This window comes from Trypanosoma melophagium (genome assembly GCF_022059095.1).
Source record: "Trypanosoma melophagium isolate St. Kilda chromosome Unknown ctg6segment0, whole genome shotgun sequence".
Taxonomy (NCBI): domain Eukaryota; phylum Euglenozoa; class Kinetoplastea; order Trypanosomatida; family Trypanosomatidae; genus Trypanosoma; species Trypanosoma melophagium.
This window is the reverse complement of record NW_027125189.1, coordinates 48,807-76,680: the sequence shown is the minus strand read 5'-3', so window position 1 is coordinate 76,680 and position 27,874 is coordinate 48,807. Positions and strand designations below refer to the sequence as shown.

General features: G+C 40.3%; 12 protein-coding genes across 12 annotated transcripts; all 12 read right to left on the bottom strand.

The window, feature by feature from the left end:
- Positions 1-210: 210 nt before the first annotated feature.
- On the bottom strand, positions 211-1,701 carry LSM04_009591 (Phenylalanyl-tRNA synthetase; the record flags this gene model as incomplete). Its single annotated transcript, XM_067332199.1, has 1 exon — positions 211-1,701. The coding sequence occupies one exon, from the start codon at positions 1,699-1,701 to the stop codon at positions 211-213; it is 1,491 nt and encodes a 496-aa protein (XP_067187119.1).
- A 620-nt stretch (positions 1,702-2,321) lies between these two features.
- On the bottom strand, positions 2,322-3,392 carry LSM04_009662 (uncharacterized protein; the record flags this gene model as incomplete). The annotated part of the gene is made up of 1 exon (XM_067332198.1): positions 2,322-3,392. The coding sequence occupies one exon, from the start codon at positions 3,390-3,392 to the stop codon at positions 2,322-2,324; it is 1,071 nt and encodes a 356-aa protein (XP_067187122.1).
- Positions 3,393-3,453: 61 nt separating this feature from the next.
- On the bottom strand, positions 3,454-3,898 carry LSM04_008682 (uncharacterized protein; the record flags this gene model as incomplete). The annotated part of the gene is made up of 2 exons (XM_067332197.1): positions 3,454-3,789; positions 3,839-3,898. The coding sequence occupies 2 exons, from the start codon at positions 3,896-3,898 to the stop codon at positions 3,454-3,456; spliced, it is 396 nt and encodes a 131-aa protein (XP_067187081.1).
- A 32-nt stretch (positions 3,899-3,930) lies between these two features.
- Positions 3,931-7,145, bottom strand: LSM04_001003 (Ras GTPase-activating domain; the record flags this gene model as incomplete). The annotated part of the gene is made up of 2 exons (XM_067332196.1): positions 3,931-5,502; positions 5,883-7,145. The coding sequence occupies 2 exons, from the start codon at positions 7,143-7,145 to the stop codon at positions 3,931-3,933; spliced, it is 2,835 nt and encodes a 944-aa protein (XP_067186744.1).
- A 447-nt stretch (positions 7,146-7,592) lies between these two features.
- On the bottom strand, positions 7,593-9,083 carry LSM04_003551 (RNA recognition motif domain; the record flags this gene model as incomplete). The annotated part of the gene is made up of 1 exon (XM_067332195.1): positions 7,593-9,083. The coding sequence occupies one exon, from the start codon at positions 9,081-9,083 to the stop codon at positions 7,593-7,595; it is 1,491 nt and encodes a 496-aa protein (XP_067186846.1).
- A 2,765-nt stretch (positions 9,084-11,848) lies between these two features.
- On the bottom strand, positions 11,849-13,273 carry LSM04_002151 (uncharacterized protein; the record flags this gene model as incomplete). The annotated part of the gene is made up of 1 exon (XM_067332194.1): positions 11,849-13,273. The coding sequence occupies one exon, from the start codon at positions 13,271-13,273 to the stop codon at positions 11,849-11,851; it is 1,425 nt and encodes a 474-aa protein (XP_067186793.1).
- An 892-nt stretch (positions 13,274-14,165) lies between these two features.
- LSM04_007733 (Cyclin PHO80-like) lies at positions 14,166-14,690 on the bottom strand (the record flags this gene model as incomplete). The annotated part of the gene is made up of 1 exon (XM_067332193.1): positions 14,166-14,690. One exon carries the CDS (start codon positions 14,688-14,690, stop codon positions 14,166-14,168), a length of 525 nt encoding a protein of 174 aa, XP_067187033.1.
- A 954-nt stretch (positions 14,691-15,644) lies between these two features.
- On the bottom strand, positions 15,645-19,219 carry LSM04_009003 (Protein kinase domain; the record flags this gene model as incomplete). Its single annotated transcript, XM_067332191.1, has 2 exons — positions 15,645-16,099; positions 16,147-19,219. 2 exons carry the CDS (start codon positions 19,217-19,219, stop codon positions 15,645-15,647), a joined length of 3,528 nt encoding a protein of 1,175 aa, XP_067187095.1.
- Positions 19,220-19,597: 378 nt separating this feature from the next.
- Positions 19,598-20,893, bottom strand: LSM04_001721 (uncharacterized protein; the record flags this gene model as incomplete). Its single annotated transcript, XM_067332190.1, has 1 exon — positions 19,598-20,893. One exon carries the CDS (start codon positions 20,891-20,893, stop codon positions 19,598-19,600), a length of 1,296 nt encoding a protein of 431 aa, XP_067186776.1.
- A 544-nt stretch (positions 20,894-21,437) lies between these two features.
- Positions 21,438-24,938, bottom strand: LSM04_005112 (Protein kinase domain; the record flags this gene model as incomplete). Its single annotated transcript, XM_067332189.1, has 1 exon — positions 21,438-24,938. The coding sequence occupies one exon, from the start codon at positions 24,936-24,938 to the stop codon at positions 21,438-21,440; it is 3,501 nt and encodes a 1,166-aa protein (XP_067186919.1).
- Positions 24,939-25,424: 486 nt separating this feature from the next.
- On the bottom strand, positions 25,425-25,922 carry LSM04_007342 (uncharacterized protein; the record flags this gene model as incomplete). The annotated part of the gene is made up of 1 exon (XM_067332188.1): positions 25,425-25,922. One exon carries the CDS (start codon positions 25,920-25,922, stop codon positions 25,425-25,427), a length of 498 nt encoding a protein of 165 aa, XP_067187015.1.
- A 255-nt stretch (positions 25,923-26,177) lies between these two features.
- LSM04_001801 (uncharacterized protein) lies at positions 26,178-27,779 on the bottom strand (the record flags this gene model as incomplete). The annotated part of the gene is made up of 1 exon (XM_067332187.1): positions 26,178-27,779. One exon carries the CDS (start codon positions 27,777-27,779, stop codon positions 26,178-26,180), a length of 1,602 nt encoding a protein of 533 aa, XP_067186779.1.
- Positions 27,780-27,874: the final 95 nt, after the last annotated feature.

Below are 27,874 nucleotides of genomic sequence, written 5' to 3'. Positions count from 1 at the left end.
AGTACTCTTTTCTTTTTTTTCCCTTCTTTTCTTCGTATCTAAAAAATAAACGCGTTAAGAAAAAGAAATAAACAATGAAAGAGATATTGTTATGACCCTTCCTTTCATCCACTCCTGATCGTAATACTTTCATTTTTTTTTTCCTTCCCCTTCCCTTGTGTATTTCATTCCTTCTACTCTCATTTCTTTTTTTTTTTTTTCATTTCCACTTTAGAAACGCATCAACTTAGATTTCTTGATAAAGCGCAAGTCTACCTTGTGACCAAAGAGTTCGTGAATACTCGATAGACCGTATTTTATCATAGTGGGTCGCTCCAGCGAAAGTCCCCACGCCATTACCGTAACATCCTCATCGAAACCAAGTGGTTCAAGCATCTCTGGGCGAAAGAGACCACTGTTACCCACTTCAATCCAGCGCCTTAACTGTTTGTGCCAGCCGAATATCTCCATCGACGGCTCCGTATATGGGTTAAAAACAGGTTTAAAGCGCAGTTTCTCCACGCCAATACGGTTAAAGAATAATTGAAATGTATGCATCATATTCGATAAAGAAATATTGCGATCAATCACCCATCCTTCAATTTGATGAAACTCGCATAGATGCGTCCGATCCATTTCTTCATTACGGAACACACGATCAATACTGTAGTATCTACCAGGCCGAAATTCTCGACGTCCATCTGGTAGTAACGGAGAATGCTTTGCAATTTGATGGAGCCAATACCCTGAACAGCAGGTAGTATGTGTACGCAAGACGTTACGTTGTGCCTCTGCTTCGTTCCATTTGTATTTGAATTTCTCTTCATGCATTTGACGTACACGATCTACTACATCGCGATGGTTTAACTTAGAGGTTGCTGGTTTTAATACAAAGAAAGTATCCTGGACATCACGGGCAGGGTGATTTTGTCCAATAAAGAGTGCATCAAAATTCCAGAATGATGATTCCACCCAATGATTTGTCTCCATCTCTTTAAAGCCAAGTTCCATGAATATTTCTCGGAACTCCTGTCGAACTTTAAGAAGTGGGTGTAACTGACCACAGTTTACTTCACGCCCTTCTGCAGCAAGATTGTACTCCTTAAATTCTGTTGTTTTCCATGAACCATCTTGTAACATCTCTTTTGTTAGGTCTCCTGCCGCCTTTGCACGACGCTCCAGAGCGTAATTAGGTCCTTTTTGTACACAGAAAACTTTTAAACTGTCTAATGTTGCCAACTTACGTTTTTTGAGCATCTCCGTATCCTTTGGGTCAACGTGTTCATCCTTTATTGCCTTTGTAAGTGCGACACGTACACCATCGTGGAACTCCTTAACAGCAGAGGATCGGCTTAGTGTAACTTTCCCATCCTTCTTGTTTAGAGTAAATATCTTCGCCTTCATGCCGTTTGACATCGCCACCGCCATCATCTCCTTTCCCAGCACCTCTGCCCCCGCCTCCTGCGACATCTCTCCCTTCTCCAGCAGCTGCCAGAGGAGAAACTCGGGGCTGCCGCTCTCAGTTATTTTAATGCCTTCACTCGTCAACTTCCATCGTGGCTTTGTTTGGATTTCACTCACCACATACCCGTCGGCCTCCAGCGACTTGATGGCTCCAACAACCTCCTGGTGGTCGACCCGCAAATCATCAGCCAAAGTATCGGACTCAACAACATCCACAGTAGAAAGTGCTCGCAAAACAGAACCCTCCGTAGTACTCATTCTTGTTTTTTTCTTTTTCTTTGTTTATATTTATCGTGTTTTTTCTTGTTTTCGATGTTTTTTTCTTTCTTTTTGCTTTTGCACCACACAAGAATCCCTACCTTTCCATCCGCATAAAATATACGGAAATCAGAGAAACGATAAAAAGGAAAAAAAAAAGAAAGGTATGGGATAAAAAGAAAAGGTGAAGAAAATACGTGAATCCATCTTCCCAGTATTCACAGAATAATAATAATAATAATAATAATAATAATAATAAAAGAAATAGAGCAATATTATAGCTACATTCAGCACGAACAAAATAATAATAATAATAATAATAATAATAATAATAATAATAATAATAATAATAATAATAATAATAATAATAATAATAATAATAATAATAATAATAATAATAATACCCCCTTGACGAGGAATAATAGAGGAAATTAAGTAAACAAATAAGCAATATTATAGCTACATTCAGCACGAACAAAAAAATAATAATAATAATAATAATAATATGACAAGAGATTCCTCTCTACGTTACGAGAGAATAACCATGAGGTGTATAAAACCCTTCACAATTCATTATCTCTCTTTCGCTGTGTGCGTGTAACAGAGACAATATGTCATTATTATCTTCCTTTATTTATTAGGGAAAGATGTTGTACGGCATTCAAGAGGGGTATACCTTGTGATGCAATTAAACGTGCAACAATCACTTCAGCATCACCAAGTGTCTCGTTACGAAATATAATACTGAGGACACTTTCCACCATATCATCCTCACTTTGAACAGACGAGCCATCCTCCTCATAGGTTGCAGAGTCAAGACCATCAAAGTCAAACAAACGTACAAAATTACAAATATCTACAAGGAATTGAACAAGATGAACTCCGGTTATAGTAGTAGATGCCAGAGCTTCAGCAGCAACATGAAGTAATATATTGCTTTCGTTAAGGATATCATTAACTTGAGATGGGGAAGAAAATTGGAAAGAGTCTTCCAAGTATGCTCGTACCGCAGTTACCATACACATAATAGGACACTGTAATGGTAGTATTTGTCGTATCCAAGCAAAAGTACTCCACAAATTATAGAGTAATAGTTTCCAGAGTGATTCAAGTGTAGAATGACGCATACCTGGAATAATATTTGGCCAACATTTTTCTAATATAGAACATCCATCATATATGTGAAATTCACGCATAGCATAAAAACGTCGCGATGCCCAAAAGAGAATGTGTAACAAATTACTTTCATTAGCTTCCACATCCCCCTCTTGCTCATGAGACAATGAGAACCATGAGACACAAAAATGACTTTCAAATTGAAGTGGTCGTCGCCAAGAAAGACGATGATTGTTATTAAGAGTATGGCCTACTGTCTCACGTAACCACTTTGGCACAATTTCTAAGTGTAGCAAAAGATCACCATCAAATTTGAAGAAAAATTCTACTGCATTTATGCGAAAATTACCCGTAACGTTTGCAGGAACTCCTTGTGCCTGTGATGATTGCACATCATCTTTGACATCAGCAGTAAGAACATTTAGAGGAAAGATTGCCGCACAAATAAGTTTAAACACATCACGCATTAATGCTACTGGCCAAAGACGCACATCTTGTCTTTCTACAGTTTCAAGCAAAAGTAAGGAAAATGTACCACAAGCTGGTAACTCGCCTTTTAATGCTCTATGCATCATTTCTCCAGAAACAGATGGGAACAGTTTATCCGTATTATGAATAAATTCCTTTCTTTTGTTTTCACCCTCGTGCGTTTTTTTCACCTTCATTCCTTTCTTGTTCTTCTTCTTCTTCCTTTTCCTTTTCCTCTAATAACATACGGTAATCTGCAGGGCCCAGAGGAAGGCAAAGATGTAAATCTTCTAACAGTGTCAATAGTTCATTCGTTCGATGAATAACCACCACATCAAAAGAGCCAACACCCCACTCGTTACGTGAAACGTGAATATCATCAGTTCCAAATAAAAGTACTTGTACACATCCTGCCGCATGTGTTGCCGGTAACAAACACAGAGCATCTCGTGTCCATGAGAAACAAGTTTTTGACTTACCAGCAAGAAGAATGAGACGATATCGCTTACAATTTTTTGTTGATATCGCCACATCTACAAGAAGGAAAAGAAACGCAAGTGAGTCTCCATCTCGGTGACCATAATGCCTTCGATACTGGTGAAATTGGGGACATTGTTTTTCAATTTCTGGCTCTTCATTCTTGTACTAATTTTCTAGATAAATACGTAACAAATCCCAATAAACGACAATAGCTATCGTATTATCAGACGCTATACCAATAGTACTACAAAAGCAGACATGTAATCCAGTAATACTTGATTTTACAGTTACCCTAAGGGCATATGAAATCAACTCATTAAATATCTCTTCATGTTTTGAAGCTATAACATTAATACTATCATTATTACTACTATTAATACCACTTCTACCACCAGTACTTATTGTATGAATCTCATGTGGTAATCGAATATTAAATAAACGTGATAAAAAACCAATTACACGTCGTGGTCTTCGTAACACAGAAGAAGGTTCCTCAACATTAGAAGGATATTCCATCTCAGAAGATAATGATGGTTGGATAAAACGATCAATATATGCAAGACGATTTTCTGCGTATGCCGTGAGACGTATTATCTGAATCCAGTATAAAGGTTCCATAAAAGGATTACACTTCAGCGATGCGTTTATTAAGTAAACTACGTGATTATCAAGAAAATTTCGGAACTTTAGTGTTACTTCAGCTCCCCGTTCAAGAATAGATTTTTCTTGAGATGGTATTGGGGGTTCTGTAATGATAGAAATACGCACAAAAACATTTGAGCAATGTTGTGTAAGTGCAGGGAGTTCATTGTTAAAAGCAATTATTCCCTTCTCATGTGGAGCATTAAATAACAAACCATGTGCCGCTTTCTGTATCACCTTCGCCAACATTTTAAAACGCTTCTGAAGTAAAATATAATTTCTATCAAAGCAACACTCACCTGGAAGTAAACGGGGAACAGTACTAAGCAATGCTGGAATCACCGCTCTAAGTACAACAATCGTCGCCATTACATTCTGTCCCAAAGAAGTTAATTTTAAAAAGTCATTATCTTTTACCTTTAAGAGAGAATTTGTCTTTTTTTCTAAGCGTACCTCAATAGTCTCTACTAAACCTCGTAGACCTTCACGTAAACTCCAAGGCCATTCACGCAAAGAAGCATGTACAACATCAAGAATACGAAGTGACATGGCTACAATAATTGTTGCATAGGCACTTTTATCACAAGAACTTTCATCATTCCCTACCAATAACTGTGCTGCCTCACTGTTAAAGTAATCAAGACCTTCAAGAAGAAGTGCAGTAGATGAAGTCGTAACATTATCTACAGAAGATATAAAATCTTCTTCAGATGTTTTAGTACTATTTGACAAGACACTTTTTTCGCATAAATTTATACAGCAATTTACCAACTGTTCTTCAAGTCCACCAGGTGCACTTGTGACTTTAGCTAATAGACCTTCAAATACCTTTGGTACCACTCCATTTCCTCTCATGAAAGTATGAACATCATTTCTTCTTTGTGTGGCGCGATCAAGTTCCATTCGTAGTAACGTGGATAGAATTCTGGAAGTCTCTACAGGAACAACCTCAGAAGCAATATAAAGAACATCTGCAAGATTTTCAGCTAAAGCATCGTGATATTCCTCTGGTAATCCATTTACAACACTATTAAGAGAAACCCCATCGTTTGAAAAAAGTATCACGAGTTCTTTAAGACCATTAAGGTTGGATTCCTTTGGTTTATCGTCAAGAATAGCAGATATTTGTCACCGAACAGAATCGCTACCACAACTATAGAACGATATTTCCCCGTTGCCAAACTAAACGGCGGCAATGGGATCACTCATCTGGACTTTATAAATACATATATACATATATATATATATATATATATATATATTGTATCCGCGCTCACAAAAAAAAAAAAATTGTAAAAAAAAAATAAAGAAATAATGAACAAGTACGGAATACCTTCTTCTTGAGACACGCAAAAGAAGGAAAAAAAAATGATGATAATGAAAAGTGAAAGCAAGAGTACGATCATTTTCTTTTTTTTTGTATTCAAAGGGAAGAGAACAAATTATGATCCAGACGAGGATCTATGAAGAATCACTTCATCGTAATCATCATCGAAAAACTGGCGCGCAATGTACCTTGCATTTGCTACAATGTCATGTTCTCGCCGCACCCGCTTTGCTACACGTGTTCCTGCAGCGCCTGCTGAAACATCCTCCTGCTTCTCATTTTCAATTGGCGGTAGTGGTGGTTCATTACCCTCAGGAAATAAAGGGGCAGGTCGCAGCCACGGAGGCAACTGACCACGTTTTGTTAGTTTCATAACACTCAAAAGACACCTGTCCGCGTCTAGTTTTTCCTGATCAACTAATTTAACTCGAATAGCCGCAGCATTACGATGCACGAGACGGAATTGATCTAGAACTGTTGCCCTATGCATTGATCGACACTCATATTCTGCTTTCGTCATGATCTCATCAACATCTACAACGAAAGCAGTATCGTTAATGCAAACAAAAGGTTGAGAAAAGAGAAAATGAAAAAAAAGTCCCTGTTGCACGAGAAAAGGGTCGCGAGCGAGAGGATAATCTGCTGTATCATTACCAGTCACTTTGGATGCAACACCTTGGACTGTCTCTGTTGGCTTGCTTGAACTCAAGCCTCGCTGCTGTAAAGGACCAAAAGAAAGTAGCTGCTGACTTCTCATTAATTTTTCGTCATAACGAGACTTTATCCCGCGTAATATACTCCCAAGTATATCTGATTGACAAAGAGGACAACGTGAAATAGTTAATCGAATATCCTTCAATGCCATCCAATACCGGCAGGATGTACAACAAAGTCCACGTTTTCCATCTGTACGTCTAAGTGTTGGAGATATGTTTAATGAGGCAATTTCTCCACCTATTCCACCACTTCCTGTCTGTTGTGGTACCGGTAGTTGAGAAAGAGATAGCAATATATGAGAAACATGCGCAAAAATAAATGGTAAAAGAGCGGTGTAATTTATATAGTATCGTAAAGAACTTTCTTCTGTGCCATCCTGTCGATTTCTTTTACGTGTACCTTTTCCTTTTGCCTCCTCCAAATCCTCTCCAACGTTCTCCTGGTGGAGATCTGATGAGGTGCACCACACTTCCTTTGGAATCCCCTCAATACCCGCCTCCACACGGTCTAATGTGAGACCCAAGTATGTGCTGAGCTCAGACACGGTTGCCCCATCAGCTTTAAACGTTAAAGAAAGAGCATCCACCACAAGTACAGAGAGCGGACTGTAATGTCCCATGCGCATGTAGAGCCGCAATAACAACACAACACGCTGAGCACCTGCGCCAGGAAGCGACGGCTCCCATGGGTCCATACTGTGTACTCCTTTATCCCCACTCCCCACTATGAGACTACACAGAAGACTTGAAAGAAAAAAAAAAAAGAAAAAAAAAAAAACGGCACATATAACACATATATACATTTAAAACAAAATAAAAAAGCAAAGCCTTTTATTTTGTTCTCCAATACCAATACCACCCCACCCAATCCCTTAAACTCCCAGAATATCTGGCAAATGCAACCCTCCATAGGTCATTTGAGGTGGAAGTCAGTTAAAATATTTTTTTTTCACTCTTTGCGAATGCACGAAGAGTAAAGAAAGATTTAAGTAGAACAAAATGAAAGAAAAAGGGGATGATAATTTATCTATCATCTGTTATTCTTTGTTGTTGTTGCCGTTGTTTGTTTGTTTTTTCTTAAAGAGAAAATGAAAAGAATCAAAGAGAAATAAAAGCCGCTATGAAAGCGAATAGAGAGAAACTCACTCCTTCTCCTCGTTTGCCTCCCCTGAAACATTCTCCTCCTTGGGTTCCTGTGGTGCAGTCTCATTTTCTTCTTCACCACTGCTACGAGGACCTGGGGGAAAGTGAGAAAATGTAACCCGCAAAAATCGTTCCTTCAGTTGTTGAGAGTGCACCGCAATAAGAGCATGTACAGCCGTTTCGATATCGTTCAAGCTAACAATAGCAACAGATGGGCTTTTGCGAAAATACCCTTCTAGCTCAAAGCCAGCTTTGGAAAATACTTCTTTTATATCATCATCCGTAATAGCCTCAGTAAGATTAGAAATAAAAAGATTCTTGCCGGGGCGAACACGTCCCGTTGGGTTGAATGCAGCAGTAGGTTTTGTTCGGTGGTGATATCCACTTGAAAAAAGTACTGCATGTGTTGCAGGATCTGTTGCAGGACCACTGTTCCACTCTGTCCTTCCACCACGTTCCACGTATCCGGCAAAATGTTTCAACGAAAGTGTGGCACCATGGAATGGACAACCTTGCAGATGCTGTACAGCAAGACGAGCATCATGAACATTTTGAAAATGGGCAACCACTGTTGTCTTTGAACTGAACTGTCTCTTAAGAGAGTTCACATTACCATAGACCTCAAGAAGCACCCACAGGTCATGCAAAGCAACCGTCTCTGGGACGTTACTGACAATGACCACAGCATCTGTTGTAGGAACACCGTATGAACCAGCTCCATAAGAAGCGTGTGCTGCTGGACCGGCTGCTCCTGCACCTGCTGGGGCGTATGGATTACTGTAGCGGCCCATTGCAGCACCACGTCCACGGCCGCGTCCACCCATTCCACCGCGTAGCATCATATTACCAGGCATTGCACCGTAGTTGGCATGAGCAAAGGGCATAGAATGCATGGGCTGCATCGCATGCTGCTGTTGGTGTTGCTGTTGGTGTGCATAGGGCATTGAATTGGGAACGTAGTTACCCATCGTGGAGGGAGGGACACCATTTTGGTCAAGTGTCAAGGTCATAAAGCAACAATCCGGGTAAATAGGATTCTTATTTAGCTGCTGCAGTACACGTCGAGCTGTAGAAATGTCTGCATACTCAACCCACCCAGTTGTAGTAGTACCTGAAGGACCACAAACCACATTTGCGGGTGGTGCCACCATGCCAAAAACTTGTGAGAGTAAATCCTTAGTCACTGGATACGTACACTTCTCGACAACAACGTTAATGCGGGCTCCACCATGATGTGGGGGCATCAGCGCTGGCGCACTACTACCTGCAGCATACGATGCGGGTTCCACTGTTACAGACTGTCCAAAAAGATCAATACTTCCCTGGTGAAGAAGGAACCGGGCCTCTTGTGGTGTACGCATCGTTACAGTTGCCTGACGCATATGAGGAATAATCGCAGCGTTTACTGCAGTGCCGTAGATAAGCAGCGCCCGTCGAAGATCATCTTCCTGACAGTGAGGGGGAATGTTTCTCAAGACAACAGACATCATCATTCTCCTCTTTTTTTCTTTCCTCTTCTTCGTTTCTTTCCTGATTGCTTCTTTTCTCAGTATTGCGTACTTTCCGTAGTACCAAACTATGAATGGGATTTCAAGCACTCGGGTATGCCCAAGCCACTCCGTGCCACTTTATTCTTTCTTCCTTTTGTTTGCTTGTATTATTATTATTATTATTATTATTATTATTTCGTTTGGGTGTTTCGCCTCGTTTTCCTCTCCGTCTCGTATTGTTTATTGCGCGTAGAGGGCGATGTATTTGCCTTTTTTTGCTTTGTTTCTCAAATGCAGTCACAAAGTCAATCCTCTTATTTGCTATTCTTCTTGTTAGTCTCGTTTTTTTTTCTTTTTTTGGTGGGGGTCTCCTCCTCTTCCTCAGAAGGTGGATTATTCTTCCTTCTTTTCCTTGTTTTCGCCTCTTTAAATTATGTTTTTTTTTTCCTTATAGTGTTTCTACCAGTTTGTGAGAATGTGAATCTTTTTCTTTCTTTCTCTTTCTTTTAATTTGCCTTATCGCTGTTGTTTTATCTCCGTTACAAAACACCAACTACGCCTTGTACACTGAGGGCACCCGACGACAGTTACAACGTGTATATAGAGATGAGTTCAACGTAAAAAGAAAAAAAGTGAAAGGAAAAAAAGGATAGTTATTTTTGTTGATATTGTCGTTTCCTCGTTTCCTATTTGTCTCTCTCTCTCTGTTTGTCCCTCTCCTCACATAATATATACATATATATATATATATATATTTATTTATTTATCTATTTATTTATTTATATTACGAAACAACTTCCACTACCAAGCCATACAAACCACCATTCACAGAAAAAATATATACACACTGATGAACATAGACTAAAGTCCCACATCACACTCAGCTCACTGTCACACAACACAACCCAGTTAATGGAAAAGTTGAAGGGGGGGGGGGGGGAAAGAAACTAAGAAAAGGCAACATCAGTTTTCTTCAGTGAACTCCATAAGGAAATTCGAAATGATGTGCTCAACTACCTTGGAAAAATGCCGAGCCCTCCGCGAAGACTCGGGTACGGTACGGCAACCATAGTCTAATGCTAATTAAATAAAAAAAAAAATAAGAAGGAAAGAAAGCAGCAGAGAAAACGCACCACAAGAAATGGTAAAAGGAGTGAAGAAAAAAATAAAAAGAATTGAAATAAAAATAAAAAACCACCCAAGAGATACATAAGGGGAAAGAAATATACAACCTCATTGGAAGCAAGTGGTACAACGGCATCTATAGAGAAGTCTTGGAAATGATGAGTCTCACAATTTTTTTTTTGTGGTGTCACAGAAGTTATCGTCATTAGTAAATAGAGAAGCAAATAGATGCGTATGTATTGAGAATTAAGTTTGCAAGTGTACATGTTTTTGTTTTTTCTTTTTGAAGAAAATTTCCTGAGAAATCAGCAGAATTTAAATAGGAGATAGAAGCCAAGAACAAGGTCTACACTGCAAGTCCTCAGTATAAGTAATAGGAAAGGTAGCGCAAAAATACAGAAAAATGGCACTAAATGAGAAAACAGGTTAAGACCCAAATAATACTTAATAGATGTCCAAAATAGAATAGACACGACGCAAACAGAAATGTGTGTCTAACCTCTTTACGATCCATAAAAACGCTCTTTTTTTTTTCATACCTCATCAGATATTAAGAGGTTTGGAGCTGAAGTTTTTTTTTTCAAACACAATATTCTATGAAAGGCACTGATCCATTCAATGAAATCACAATGCAAGAGGAAATAAGCAAGCAAACCTCCGAAGACTATTATTATGTTAATGTTCGATACTAGATCTACAATAGAATATCTCTTTAAATATATATATATATATATATATATATGGACACAGTATTTTGAATAATATGTAAAGGAAGAATCCACACTTATTGAACTCTAAAAAAAAGTACCATTTTCTCCCTGAACCCTCCCGTTTTGCTGTTGCACCGATGATGTGAAAACAATCGTTTTCTGTCGTTCACCTGTAATTAGTGGTTCCCGAAAATAACAACACAGCAAGTCATAAAAGGAAAACGAATTGGCAGATCGACAATACAACGAGAGCAACACAAGTACCAAAACATTGGAAGCAATAAGAGAATAGGGGGTGGGATGGTAATTTATGTAGTATATTCATAATTTCATTTAAACATGAAACACAAAAAATAAAAAATAAAGAGAAAAAAATAAAACAGACAAAAAGAAAAAAAAGAAAAGAAAAAAACAGCGATACAAGATGCAGACGGAAATAATTAAAAAAAGGCTATAAGACATTCACAGAGCATAAAGAAAGGGAACCCACATGCATGAGAAACAAAGGAATTTGATTTATCACAACATAGAAAGATATGACATCACCTTCAATATCTCTTTTTTTCTTTTTTTTCGTCTTGTTCTTCTTCTATTTCCATACTTTCTTTTTTGTTATGCATGCATAAAAATGTGCTCATCACACTCTGGTAGAGAGAAAAGAACGGGAACTCCAATAATCACCCTTTACTGTTTTTTTTTTTTCGCCCTGCTCTTGTTTTCTAATCTCTGATTCCTTTATTATATAAATAAGCACAATTACAAGGAACATATATATATATATATATATATTATATATTATATATTATATTATATATTATATATATTATATATACAGTTTTTTCTTTTTTTTTCTTTATTTCTTTGCTTATATTTCCTTCGTTCACCGTGTGTGTGTGTGTGTGTGTGTGCCTCAGACTTTGATACTATACGTTACGCATTACCGTTCTTTTCTCCATTTTCCTCCACATTATCACCGTTGTTATTCTCGTTATTTTCCTTTGGTCCCTCCACAAATAGCACGTTAGAGCGCTCCTCCCCGCAAACATTATTGTGACACTTGACAAGCAGTGCTACGGCGGTGTCTGTGTCTGCCATCTGTAGCGTGAAGGCACCCTCGTCATCCTTGATGATGCGGTCAGGAAAGAAGTTCTCGCTGGTGAAGTATGTCATCACATCCGCCTCGGAGTATCCGGCGCATCCAGTTACTTTCAGTACATTTGATGGGTGGCACTTACTCCGCTGTCCAGGACTGCGGTGACGGGCGGTGGTGAAGTCGTACTGCGCGGTGGCGGGATCGCGCGGGTCTCCGTCGTCTGTGCAGGGTGTGCGCTCGTTGTATGTTGGAAAGCGCTTTGCACTGACGGTGCCGCCAGCGAAGGGTACCTTCCGCATGTACTGCACCACACTGTCCGCCTCAGGGATTGAGGCCATCTTCACTGTTAGGATCTCCTTCTTGTTGTGATTGCGCCGTATTGTCACCACCCCACCAAAGGCTTCGAGAAGTATAAAGATGGACTGCAGCGGCTCTGTCTCTGGCACTACTGTCACGCTTAGGAACACCGTTGGCGAGTTTGGCAGCGGCTTCTGCGACATGTATGCATTCATCATTCCACCCGCCATGGGCATCATTCCCGGCATTCCCTGGTATCCCATGTGTGGGTATCCCATCACCATTGGGTCAAAGCCCATCCCCCCGGATGCACCACGATGACCGCCAGCACCACCGCGTCCACGACCGCGAGCACCACGCGGTTGATCAAATCCTACACGCGCTTGTGAAACTCGTGGTTGCTGCATATGAGACATTTGTTGCATCTGGTGTTGACGTGGTTGTAAATACACAGAGGGTTGTTGTTGTTGTTGTTGTTGCTGTATTGCTTGCTGCTGTTGTTGCGGTGGGTACATCATATTAGGCGCGGGGGGCATCCCTCCATAAGCTGCGGCAGGAGTGCCGTACACAGCAGCCTGTGGGGCTGGAAGCACTGGGGCAGGTTCCCATGTGGCGTAATTCATAACCATTTTATTTCCATCGTTGAATATATTTCGGTTGTTGAGGTTCTCCATTACACGTTGGGTAGCATATGAGTCTGAAAACTGTGCCATGACGACAGTTTCATTAGGATTTGAAGAAGGAGTAATTTGCAGACGTCGAGGATTTGTAGAAATACTGCCAAACACGCGGTACATCATGTCCTCTGTGACTGGTTGTCGTATTTCACTGACACGCACACACAAGGTGTCTGTGGGTATACTGCTTCCCATGTATGGCTGCTGCACCGGACCTCTGTAGTCATATCCTCCACCGCGGCCACGACCAGCACCGCGTCCACCACGCACTCCATAGCCAAGCTGCATTCTTCTGATATATAACGGACACAAACCAATAAAAAAAAGGAGAAATTACTTATTTCTATCTGAAATTCATATATACCACACAACATTTAAAAGAAAGAAAAGAAATACAAACAAGGGAGAGAGCAAAAAAAAAGACACATAAAATAAGAAGAGAGTAAGAGGGCGCATATATATATATACATATATGAAACCCACCAATAATGGTAGTTGTGAGGTGAAACATGTGCAGAGTCAGTCCCCTGAAGGAGAAGCATACAGGGCGTGATCCAGATGTTGTCTCTAGGCAAAGCAGGCCAGAGGAAGAAAATAAATGCGTAAACATATATATGCGCTAATATATCTATATATGTATATACCCATAAGTAAGGAATACATACAAAACGTACATGGGCAAATTAAACAAGTCTCACGCCAGCAAGGGCACCGCAAAAAAGGGACAAATAACTATCGTCAGTATAACCTTATACTGACACAACGACCAGTCAAGAGAGTAAAGATGTGCCTTCTCCGATACAACGCACAAACAGCTCCGCTGTTCTTCTCATTCAGCAAAAAAAAAAAAACGAAAAACAAGAACAGCAACAATAACGAAGACAATAATTAATAATAATAATAATAATAAAAGAGAAGGCCAACAAGAAACATGCATCCTCCCTCGCTTTATTAGGTACAGTACTATCTTAACGGAAAGGGCACATGCTTCCTTGGTTTCTTTCTTTCTCTTTCATTTTCTTAAATCTATCTCTCCTTCTTTCAAGATGAGACAAAATGGCAAGTTACTTCCTATAGTTTGCACTAATGTTACACACCAAACCCAGGAACCAGGAGGTATTGGAAAAATATGTAGATAATAAATAAATGCGAGATCCGCAACAATGTAGTAGACGCCTTGCTAACCCTCTAATTCATTTCCACCTGTAGTAGCAACACCAAGGGTTTCAGATGGCAATACACATGCAGAATTCATATAACGAGACTGCAACTGCTCACAGTACGTATAATAATCAACTGGCTCCACCCAGGTGTACCAATCAATAGTCTTAAGAAATTCAAGCTCCAGTCGGTTCAGCTCCGTGTTAGTGATACCCCCAATACTGGCATAATATGCGTTGCTATAATAAATATCGTCCTTCAGTTTCGCACTCACAGTAGCTGCTGTAATCGTTAGTCGATGTATGTTTCGAAAAGTGATTGGACAGTTTGTCGCCGCCACATATCGATCAATATAGATTATCATCAATACAAAGCATTCTGGAGAACAACCAGAATACTTGGCTATGCGACTGACGTAGTCCCGCAGCGAAATGTGCGGAACACGACTACTGTGAAATGAGGTCTGGTGGAGAGACTCCAACTCACGCTGCTCGCTGCAGCGCTGCTGCAGAGCCATTGCCATTAGTTGCGCCAACATATGCATGTCTCTTTTTTTTTACTCAACTGCTTCTCTTGCGCCTATACAAACATAAGGGAAAGGTACCCCTTTTTTTCTTTGCCCTTTCCTCACCCCCTTTACCGATGTGTCAAAGAAGGTAACCCCAAGAAAAAAAAAAAACTCCAGATACTAGCGCTAAATTCCTTTAAGAATAAAAAAAACCAAGTCAGCGAAGCTTATCTTCGGGGTATTAATCCTATCGAGTACCCCTGACGCAACAGAAGAAAAATAAGAAGAGAAAAATTACAAGACAAAAAAAAAATTGAAACAAAATTCATTCTCCAAAAACCCGTGCAAAAATCCTGACCACTTCCTCAACACCAAAAGGAGAGTAACAAGAAAGAATCAAGAAAAAAGCGAAGGAGAAAAAAAAAAAGCCCGCGCGAGGAGAAAGCTTGCCCGAAAGGACAAAAATATCATAACTGTTAGAGATTCCAAATAATCCTGAAAATTTAAACCAAAGGTGGAATACTCACTCAAGAAAAAAAGTGAACTATTTGACTAAATCATACTCTATTCCCTTTTTCTCCCTTCTTCTGGTAAAATATTACGCAAAAAATTCGTATAAGGAGAATCATAAAAACAGTCCCCCACGGATAAAAGCAGATACACAAAGACATGAAATGAAACATACATCCACTCAAAAAAGAAGACTCAGTACATTCACGGAAATCATAAAAAAATTTTTTTTCAAGGTCGCCCAGGAGATTCACCAGACGCTGAATTTATTGCAAAGCGAAGGAGAACTAAAACATTTCAGAAAAACACAAAAAAAAGAACACTTATCCGTCCTCAAAAAGAGAACAGCGCTTTCTGAGGAAAAAAAAACATGCTGTCGAACTCAAAGAAAAAGCAAGAGAAAAAAGCCACCGATATAAACATGATTATATACACTAGTAGCGATGACAATGGAATAAACATATATACCTTGCACCAAAATCAAAGTATAAAGGCATATGAAAGGAGTTCTATTGCGGATGGTCTCTTGGATGGATCTGGGTTGCAGCAAGAGCGCACAAAGAGGGCGACCTCGCGGTCCAGGGAGTCTGGCACTTCCGGTTCCAAGTAGCCGCGGGAGAGGTTCTGCACAAAGAGTGTGTCGCGGTGGAGCAGCGCGTGCAGGGCGGCCGCGTCGCTTCCCTCCGGGGCGGTGCCGCTCCACCGCCACGGCAGCCGCCCGAGCAGCATCTCCAGCAGTGAAATGCCGAGCGAGAAGATGTCGGACTGCGGGTGCAGCGGCCGCCGCGGGCGACCTCCGGGGCCATGTAGAGCGCCGTCCCGCGCAGCATCATCTCGTCGGCGGTGGTGCGGGCCATCTCGGCCGCCTCGGAGATGGTGGAGCCAAAGTCCGACAGCTTGCACACGCCGTCCATCCCAAGCAGCACATTGTGCGGCTTTACATCACAGTGCACAATCCCAAGCCCATGTAGGTAGTTTAGACCATTTAGAATATCCACAGTAAATCGTCGAGCAACAAGCGGACCCACTCGTCCAAAGTTCTTTATCACCGTGTGCAAGGAACCACCAGGAACGTACTCCATGATAATAGCAAGATGTGACTGAACCACGCTGCATGAAACATATTGAACTATATTGGGGTGACGCAGCTTTGACGCAACATTCATCTCAGCCTCCAGGGACTCTTGCATAATATCACGACGCCGACGTGGAATACACTTGATCGCTACCTGAACCCCATCTTCTGACATACCAAGGTAAACATAACTGAAGGCACCCTCACTAATCTTTTTCAGTGAACGAATCCATACTTTATGGTTTATATCAGTCAACAACATAGGAACATCATCTGCACCATTGCAATCATATACGAGAGATTGCGCAGATTCAGAGGATGACGAATTATACATTTCGAACAACGCAGAGCTGTTATCTCCTGATGATTCATTTTTATCTTCAGGAGGTTGAAAGACAGACTTTTCACCACCCGTTATTTTAATTTGAGCATTCTGTTCCTCATTCATTACCTCTGCTGGATCCTCGAGAAGAGGTTTTTGAACACCATATGAATCTACCATTAAACGAACATACGGTGTTGAATCTTTCTCTAAACAGCGTTGTGCACAAAGTCGAATAACTCGACGAGCCTGAGCGTCAGAACTTCCTATTCGTTGATAATGAGTTATAGCTTGTTTATAATTTCCCTGTCGCATTGCCGCGAATCCAAGTCGGAAATGTTTTGCTAAACTCAACATATGTGTGTTACATGATTTCTTTAATCGTACTTCAAATAACACAACAGGTAGCCTTAAAGAAGGTGTAAGAACACAATCAACAGGAAAAGTTTGATATCCCTGTAAATGTGAAGCCATACCAGAAGTTGCTGAAATACTGCATCGAGCTGCATACATTGCTTTTGTTAATTCAAAAAGGTATTCTGTTCCAAAAAGTACACGTGCATTTCTAGACATAGCACTACATGTTCCCACTAAAAACTCATTAGACTCCAAGACTATTGTAATAGACTCCCGTTCCCGAGGAAGAATATTACTTAGCAGTTCAAAAGCAAAACGGCAACCCTTGGCGGAATGCAATGGAACTGATGCATGTGCACCAAAACTTACAAGTGCTGTTTCTGGTTCAAGTATTTCAATACAACCAGAATATGCAGTTGCTGTGGCAACCAAAATACTCATATACTGTCTATGGTTTTCCCGGAGTCTTTTTGAGTGTATTTCAATAGCCGCAACACTGCAATATTTAGGTGAAAATTCATTTAACTCTTCTTTAAAGATGTCACTGTTTAGCCTTACATCACGACTCACATTTGGAGCTTGTCCCAGACGTGAAGAAACAGATTCGTCTGCCAGTGTTGCGCGTGCGTCACCTGTGGAAGTTCCCGTTACACTGAATGTACTACTGCAACCTGCTTCAGAAGCTGTATCAACATGAGCCAAAATAGCTTCTGGAACGAACTTTCGGAGTACCAATAGTTGACGTCGTAATTTTAAGTAATCATTCTGAATCTCTTCAACTTCCAATATTCTTGAATGACTTATCATTTTACTATCATCACCTGATAATTCCAGGTTAGATGCTAGCTTAAGTGCTGTAACAAGACGTGTCAATGGTTTAACCAAGTAACAGGCACCCAGAAAAGCGATGATTGTTGATATTACGACAATTGCTATAACCACTGAAATTACAACAATACGTGCCCTAAGTATTCCACCTACAAAATCTGATTGAAGAACCGAAACAGATAATAAAATATCCAATCCATTTTTATCTGTAACACGTGCAACACTTGCCTTAACAGTACTATGGTCATAAGGGAAGGATATTTCTATTATGTTATCTGTCATAGAATCTATTTCTTCTTGACGCATCCTTATGTGTCTTACAAGAGAACGAGCTATAGGGTCATCAATTCCATCAAGTGTAAGATGAAAAAACTTTTTAGTTTGACTGATTTCACCTTCCCACCATGTAACTCTTTGGCCCCAACTGTCAAGAATGACAACACTCCGTTTCAAATCAAAAAGCATAACACGTCCGTTTTCCCGCAAAGTTTTGAAGAGAGCCTTTGTATCTTGTATTAGACGTTCGCTTGTCATGGATACTTCACACGATCCTGTATAATTATCAATTTTAAAGGGAATCACAAAATTAAAATAAAAACCAGTAACATTCATTTCTTCTGGAAGCCAGCGCCTTGTACTTCCATTTTCTACCCAAGGTTTGACGATTGAATTAAAGCCTCCAAGTGAGTACGCCAAATCTTCAGGAATATTCCATTGAAACATTTCTTTGGATGATATGGTAATCAATGTTTCGGGATCATATGCATATCCTGGGACCACTGTTAGCTCATTACTATGGGCACCCAGAAGATGGTTTCTTCTTGGTATATAGGTCTGAATAGGTTCAGCCGCAAGACCAAAAAGGCCCTTTAAATACATAAATTTAAAAAAGGATATAGTTCTTTGAAATGTTGAAAGAACGCTTAATAGCGAGTAGAGAAGAGTTGAAGAATGGGAAGGAAATGCATCTACAGTGTACCCTGAAGTTTGGTTACGCATATAATTGGCAGTTACTGTGTGAGCAAAATCCGGAAGCTGTAGGATAGTTGATCGCATAACAATAATAACACCCTTTACAGCTTCACGTTGAATGAGTTCTGCAGTTCGCGTGACGGCCCGGAATCCAAGAATATGCCCAGGGATAAAACCTGCAATACCAACCAATATTACTCCAACAGATATAACAAGTGCAACCGCAAGGACAGTTCCCATCAGGAAGCCACCACTTTTAATCAAAGTTTCAGTCGGCTTCTCTAACTGTTCTGCTACCAGTACTCCATCATTTTCTTCCTTCTCACCCTGTAAATGAGTCCCTTCATACAGTGAAAATGATGGCATGGGCTGAATTGGAGGAGCTTTCGGGGAGAACCCTTCAAGTGGATTCCGTACTCCATCCTCAGAAGTGTGTGTAAGATCTACCGCCTCCGTCAGGTTTTCTTCTACTGTCTTCTTCTCCGAAACATTTCCACTCATTTTGGGGGACTTCAATCAAAAATCTTGGGAAATAAAAAGAAAAAGAGGGGAAATATGTTTGTTTGTTTTTTTACAGAACAAAACACAATAAGGCCATACAGCAGTAGATTACCAACAATAATTATTATTTATACAACCCACCTCACCCCCTCCAAAAAAAGCGAAAAATAAGAAATTATCAAACCCTGTATTGTATGTCAATAATTATTTTTCTCTCTGTTTTTTTTTTTGTGCTTTTATTCATTTCACTCAATAAAAAAGTAAAACTTACATACAATCAAACACAAACCAGCTAAACCCGACACAGAACTCTTTCTTTATTTCCCTCTCTCTCTTTCCCAAGCAAAAAAAAAAAAATATTAACAGTCTGAATGCCTACTACCGCTTTTCAGCTGCCATTAGCAGCCCCAAAGGGAGTGGACTTGTTAACGTTACCTGTGACAAAGATGGGACCGATGCGAGGGCGCAACGCAAGCGAGAAAGACGACCAATGAAGAGACTCGGACGCAGAGTCCAACAACGTCCAACAAGAGAAGAGCGAGGTGTGCGGAAAAGCTGCTCTGCAGTAATAGTGTCTCCATACCGAAGAGGCAACTCTGAGACTTGCAAGGGTGAGAATTTATGCAAAGGAGCAAGAGAAGGTAGTACAACCGTGGCATTTTTTTCATCATCACGTACCACAAGAGGCCATTCTATATTGCTTTCACATTTCGGGAAATTCCCTCTTCTAAACCCCACAACGTTCCCCATACTTCCATCCTTAAAAGTCACACGTGCACCACGCCAAAGATGAATAACTCTGTGCGGCATTTCGCACGATGATGGTGTGGCAGTTTGAGATACAAGAATCCAACCCATATTCCTTGCAATTACAATAAGTTTGCCAAAAGCTTCTTTAACCCTACTTATTTCTGATGGGGTAAAGGGAAAGCAAAGGGCAACGCGCTCAACGCACTCTCGAAAATTACTCACATCAAAAAGTACGACCTCCCTTCGCAAAGTAGATTCCGCAACATTTCGAAACGACACAAGCGGTTTTTCACAAGGGATAGGAGGCAATATTTGCTCAAATATGTAAGTATCTGTACATTGTTTCCCATCAAAAACTGATATCCACTTTGCGTAGAAAGAGTGCACATTTCCTATCATAGCATCAGAAGCTGAATGCACCGAGTTAAACACCCGTGATACACGCTCAGAAATTTTAGTTTCCTCAGGAATTATCAGAGGAAACTGTACTATTCCAGGATAAAAACGTTGCAAATGGACCATTTTTGCAGTTTCTACGTTACTGCTTTTCTCCATAGCCTCCAACAGTCGAAGTATTTCAGGGCAGTCATGATGTAGTTTCCTAAGTCTAAGCGTTCTCACACGACTACACAACCCATGGTTCTGCAACACCCTTCTCACAGCATTGGTGGGACAAAGATCTGTATTAACGAAAAATATATGACGCAGGGATAAGTCACAATGCTTTAAATAAGCTAAGATATGCTCAAAAGAGGAAACCAATAGTGCCACTGGCAAACAGTCCTTGTAAATACCAGAGCTAGCAGCCAAAAAATGAAGAGAATCATAGTAGTGACGAAGTCTATGTCCGCTGTGTCCTTCAATTACAAGTACATCTCCTGTTTTGAGCGCATCTGTTAATTCACTCTCCTCATTGTCGTTCATAGACGCCTGGAGAACCTCAAGAATTCATGGTTAAAAAGAAATGAAGAATTAAAAAAAAAAAACGACACAGAGAGAGACAACAAAAAGAGAGAGATAGGCAAAACATCAAAGCATAAAAAAACAAATAGAATCAGAAACAAGGAAGAAAAAAAAAAAAAACTACACTGAAAAACAAAAAAAGAAATAAAAGAAAAAAATAATAAATGTAGAAAAAAACACAAACAGAGAAGGGGGAACGCAACACTCACCGCAAAAAATAAACACAGATAAAAAAAAACACAGACGTCTTATATGAAATTAATGAAAAAGAGAAGAGAAAACAGAAGGTACAAGTCAAAACACAAAAAAAATGACCGAAGAGAGAAGCCCCAGAAAAGTCCTGCGTCAACACGCTGCAAAAAAAAAAAAAAAAAAAAAAAAAAAAAAACAAAAAAAGAATCCCAAACGTTCGCGCAATTTCATATAGGAATACAATAAATGATAAGACGAAGAAAAGAAAAACAAATCTTGAAATGAAAAAAAGTAGAAAAAAACACTACTAAAATCAAAGTATAAAGGCATATGAAAGGAGTTCTAGTGCGGATGGTCTCTTGGATGGATCTGGGTTGCAGCAAGAGCGCACAAAGAGGGCGACCTCGCGGTCCAGGGAGTCTGGCACTTCCGGTTCCAAGTAGCCGCGGGAGAGGTTCTGCACAAAGAGTGTGTCGCGGTGGAGCAGCGCGTGCAGGGCGGCCGCGTCGCTTCCCTCCGGGGCGGTGCCGCTCCACCGCCACGGCAGCCGCCCGAGCAGCATCTCCAGCAGTGAAATGCCGAGCGAGAAGATGTCGGACTGCGGGGTGCAGCGGCCGCCGCGGGCGACCTCCGGGGCCATGTAGAGCGCCGTCCCGCGCAGCATCATCTCGTCGGCGGTGGTGCGGGCCATCTCGGCCGCCTCGGAGATGGTGGAGCCAAAGTCCGACAGCTTGCACACGCCGTCCATCCCAAGCAGCACATTGTGCGGCTTTACATCACAGTGCACAATCCCAAGCCCATGTAGGTAGTTTAGACCATTTAGAATATCCACAGTAAATCGTCGAGCAACAAGCGGACCCACTCGTCCAAAGTTCTTTATCACCGTGTGCAAGGAACCACCAGGAACGTACTCCATGATAATAGCAAGATGTGACTGAACCACGCTGCATGAAACATATTGAACTATATTGGGGTGACGCAGCTTTGACGCAACATTCATCTCAGCCTCCAGGGACTCTTGCATAATATCACGACGCCGACGTGGAATACACTTGATCGCTACCTGAACCCCATCTTCTGACATACCAAGGTAAACATAACTGAAGGCACCCTCACTAATCTTTTTCAGTGAACGAATCCATACTTTATGGTTTATATCAGTCAACAACATAGGAACATCATCTGCACCATTGCAATCATATACGAGAGATTGCATAGATTCAGTAGATTTTGTAGAGAGTTTATACATCTCAAAAAGTGGATCACCATCAGAACAAGAACCAGCTCTTGAAGACGCTTTTTTCTGAAGAAGTGTTGCAGGAGCTCCACAACCTTTTTTAAGTGTTCCACTATAATCAATTTGATTGGATATTGTAGCAGCATCTGATGCTAATGCATCAATTACAGGAATGGTATCATATATAGTTCTCTTTAATAGTTCACGGGAAATACAAAAATAGCTTCTTGAGTCATTTTCAGAACAGTGCTGTTCACATATTCTGATAAGTCTTTGGGCTTGAGGATCAGAATTTCCTATTCGTTGATAGTGTGTAATTGCCTCCTTATAGGATCCTTTACGCATAGCTGCCAATCCAAGTCGGAAATGTTTTGATGCCCTAATTGTATTTTGAGATGAAGATTGTAACCTTAACTCTGAAATTACCACAGGAATTGTTGAGGATGATAGCATCACACAATCAACAGGGAATACCTGGTTATCCTGTAACTGTGAAGCCGTTCCAGCAGTAGCTGCAATTCGGCATCCCAATCTATTTGCAACTTTGGTTAACTCACGTAACCTCGATAATCCTACTACTACACGAGCATTTCTTGAGTGTGCACCGTAAGTTCCCACAAGAAACTCATCTGAATCAACAAGGATCGTAATAGTTTCTTTTTCTTGGGGAGTAAGTCTAGCAAAAAGAGCAAAGGCAAATCGAGATCCTTTAATAGAATGCAAAGGAAGTGGTGAGTGTGCACCAAAACTTACAAATGTCCCATCAGGTCGCATGTATTCTACGCAACCATTAAGTTCTGCAGCACATGCGAGAATATTATGGAAGTATGTATCAAGTGAGGAAGGTTGGGTGTTTTCAATAAGTACCATTGTACAGTACCGTCTATCGAACGTATTAGTTCGTTCCTTGAAGATACTGCTATTGAGACACATATCTCTTCGAAATTTGAAAAGTCTATTCTGTTCAATTATTTCTGTCTCACGCGTTACATCTGATTGGGAAATTGTCGGTTGTAAAGAAATTTTTTTGGGGGATTCACGCCGTTTTCTATCTGTTAGACGCTCTTTAATGTCGGTTGGTGCAGCAAGAATAGCCTCTGGAACGAATGATTTAACTCGACCAAGTTGTCGGGTAAGTTCTGCATAACCGTCTTGAATTTCCTGCACCCCAGCAATACGAGACTTAACTAAAACCCTACCGTCATTCCCAGTACAATCCCCTTCGTCATCACCACCGCGAAGTTGGAGATTTGAATCTCTTTCAAGCGCAGGCACAAGTCTTCTTAACGGCTTCATCAAGAAATATGCAATAACTGCAGCGAAGAAAGCTACCATTACGACTGAAATAGCTGTGATAGACGTTACAATTGAACGTGCCATAAACAAATCACGGAAAAAATCAGATCGAAGAGTAGTAATACATAGTAAAAGGTTAAGACCAAGGTCATCGACAAATCGTACAACTATTATATGTGCAGAATCTCCTTGATAGTTAAAAAAAAATTCATTTCGTCCACGATGTTTCATAAATTCTATAAAACCACCCTTAGACCGTACTTTGTTGACCGCCATCATCATTAAGGGATCGTTAATATTACTTATTTTTAGTGGGTTTACACTCCACTTACCATTAATATTTTCTCGGGTAGTAGGGCTTTGCTTCCAATTATTGGTAATGACAATATCTTTTATAGGGTCAATAACCATGAAACGTCCATTCTCGCGTAGTGCCCTCCGCAGCACTCGCATAGTACCATTATCAAAAGCTGCTGTTCGCATCGCAACCTCCCAAAATCCTAAGTGGTTCTCCGCACCGAAGGGTACAACATAGTCAAAATACATGGATGAAAGATTAATTCCTTCACTAAGCCAATGTTTTTTCCAAGGAACACCATGAGCTCTACTTTGATTCCATGGCACTACAATGGACATATAAGGACCATCATTTCGAGTTAGAGTCGGAATCAAACTCATATTGTGTGTTGCAACAGTTTGCATAGGAACACTATAGTCTACTGTTACAGGGTCAATTCGGTAAATAGGTGCTGCTTTCATCCCGTGCAATACGGCACCACTAATTATACCCTCTCCAAAATATGTAGCTGCAAGTACACCCCACTCTTTACCAGGAGGTTCTGCAGATACAACCATAAAATAGCCAACAATATCACGATATATGTCTTTAGACAAAATATTTGCCAATGCAAACAAGAGTTTTGTCTTATTTTCTGGAAAGAAAGTGTTATTATTCCCTTCCGTAAAAATGTAATTGGATGACACACAATTAATAAGATTTGGTAATTGCATAAGAGAGCTATTGGTTGTCGTTAACAATCCATCGATTGCTTGAGTGTGAACCAAATGTGTTGCATGCCCGGCTGCACTAAAACCCAGAAAATACATGGGGAGAAACCCAATTAATCCTACTAATAATACACCAAAACTCATCACTACTGCAATAAGTACGATCGTACTGATACAGCACCCATTGTTTTCCTTCGTGCGTTGAGAAGCAATCACATCTTCTTTAGCCTCTTGTTCAGGATGCTCTACCGTATCAACTCCACTGTGAAACATTAAAAACCCTAATCATATACGGAAAAAAAAAACGAAATAAATAATTCAAAAAAAAATTCTAGCTAACTACCCCTATTTTTTCCTTTTCTTTTACCTAATACCGGTTAAGAAAAATTCAAAAAAAAGAAAATATAAAAATATACAGAACAAATAGTATAATATCAAGCCAAACCCAACAAAAGAAAAAGGAATACAGAGCAAAATGGAACCCCATGAAAAACACACATAGAGAGTGAAGGGAGGGGAAAAAAAAGTGGTAACGATATGTTTCACAGAGCAAAATCCCTATACAATGTAACTTTTTTTTTTTTTGAAAACCATATCATCCACTCGAAACATTTTTTTTTTTCACATCACCATCATTCACCAAGAGCAACGACGACGGTAAAATCAGCACCATCACAAATCGACCATCAGTACAGTTTAGTGGGTCTTTTGTTTTTTTCCGTTTCTTTTTTTAAGCGTGTCGTGAAAAAAAGAGACAATTTAAACAAAAGATAGTTTCTGATTCAAATAATACATTGAAAAGGCAGGATATACTACATCTGTGTCGCCAACATTTGGTATGTGGCCAATGGCCTTCCTTTTGCCGCTCACCACATACAACGTACGATTGATGGCATCCCAATCAAACTCCAGAACACAGCCAGTCGAAAATGGCATTTTGTCACATTTCCACGATCCATATGAATCTCCAGCACGTGAGATACACCATCCACCAAGCTCTGATATATACTTATTCCCCATGGATGCTTCCTGTTGTGGACTTAATCGCGGAAGCAATCCCATCATGAGTCCAGAACCGTCACTGCCCTCACCCTGATCGATAACCTTCATCGCCCATTGTCGCTGATTCCCACATAAAGGCGTCTTGGAACGCAATGTTACCCAACCACCATTCGTCTCCCTGTATGCTATTGAACTCTCAATAACAACCCCGGGATGAGGAGTAGAACTATCTATCTCCATAATCTCCAAACCCATAATTATGACCACCACAATTTAGTCACTAGAAAAGAAAAATCTGTAATGACAGAAGCGGAACCACAGCACTGACAAAAAGAAAAAAAAGGTTCACAAGACCATATTTTAGTATCAGATCTCAAAGAAAAAAAAAACAAATAGTTTATTGGAAAATAAACCAAAGAAACGAGAACACATTGGTCCTTGTGTCTGTTTCTTTCTTTCTCTCGTTTTTTTTTTTTAGTGCAAATCAGAGCAATTTATTTCATCACCTACTCAAGAAAGCAGTAGTGCAAGCCTATCAAAAATCAGCACCTCAATACCAAAACGACATACCGATATCAATGGGGCATCAGTTGTGTGTCCAAGCGACCACCCACCATTTTGACGGGCCAGATTATTATTATAACGTGATTTGGGTTGATGATGACTCGCCTTTATATTCTCACCATGATTCTGATGTATAGCTGTAAGAGTAGAAGTAGCCTCAACTACAACTGCCTGTCCCGCACGGGCTAGCGAAACAGCTTGTGTTGTTACCCAATTATCAAAAGCAGTACCACCCACGACAAAGTCAGGAATCTGTGTCCAATCAAACATGTCATGACTCATCGCAAAGTAATCTTCGGAAAGACTTTGAAAGGGTACTCCTATTGTACGAAATTTCACTTCCACATCATCCTCCCAATCACTTCTTAAAGCCCAATTTATGGGAATATCAACGTTAGTACGACGCCCAACAGCAAACCAACCTTTAAGAGAAGGATTACGTTTTGCAATTATGTGATAATAGCGATGTATAGCATTAATGGAATCTACTGTAGATCGTGAGAATAGAATATCCATGTTAGAGTACATAATAGCCTGCGCATCAGGATATGCCAAACTCACACGCAGAAATAGACCACGGTATGTTGGTTGTCCAAATTTTTCTTGAATCTCAAAATCCTTTATAATATCAATTTGTTGTCCAACACCCTTTTTCTTATTTACCAAATTAATTTCTTCAATAAGCTTGTGATTCAATGGATCTTCAGACAGCACTACAGGACGAATACCATCAATAAGGGCCCAGTTAAAAAGTGTACGATTTGCAATCAGTAAAGGATCATGCACATCTTCTTCATCCAGCACAAGCGACTTCAACGGTTTAGGGGTACCAAAGAGAATAATATCCTTTTTCAATTTGTTATCATGTGTGTCTACTAATCCCCAGCAAAGGCGGGCAACAGTATCCCAAACCTCACCATTCCTAGGTGAACGACACACTTTATTGGACTCAACAAACATCTCCCACTGTGTTGCATCACTCCACTCTTTTATATCACACTTTAGTTGATCACCAAAAATACGTATAAAACAATGCATAGAGGCAGACCACAGGACTACATTTCCTGTTTTAGGTAGAAATATAAATTTCCACATCTCCATACTTCTCGCCTGTGTACGGTCCATTCCGACAAATTTATTAGAATGTACAGATAGAAACAACGTACTCCATCCCTGAATGGCATACGTCCCATTTTTTCGTCCACTAAGAATACCCAAGGTTTTCTCTGGTACAACGCCATAAACACCACCTGAGGAGTGACCCAACCAACGCCCATCATCTACCGATCGAAGTCGATAAAAGCTATCAAGAAGAACTTCATTCAATGACAAAACACGTTTCCATTTGCTTGTATCTTCTAATGGTGATGTACTCAATATATCAGTCTCTGATGCATGAAGGTGTGGAAGAGCCCCGTTATTCACTTCTCTAATATCACGGAAACCAAGGGATATGTGGAATGCACCATACATGAGGGTTATGACTGCATATACAAATACAATAAGAAGTATCAACCTCCTTCTCCGCCGCCACCGCAAAGAGTACATGGAGGAATAAAGCTTGTAGAAAAGGAAATAGAAACAAGAGAAAATTTCAATGCCTTTAAATATAAGAACATCTCTTCCACTCTATGTCTGTTTGA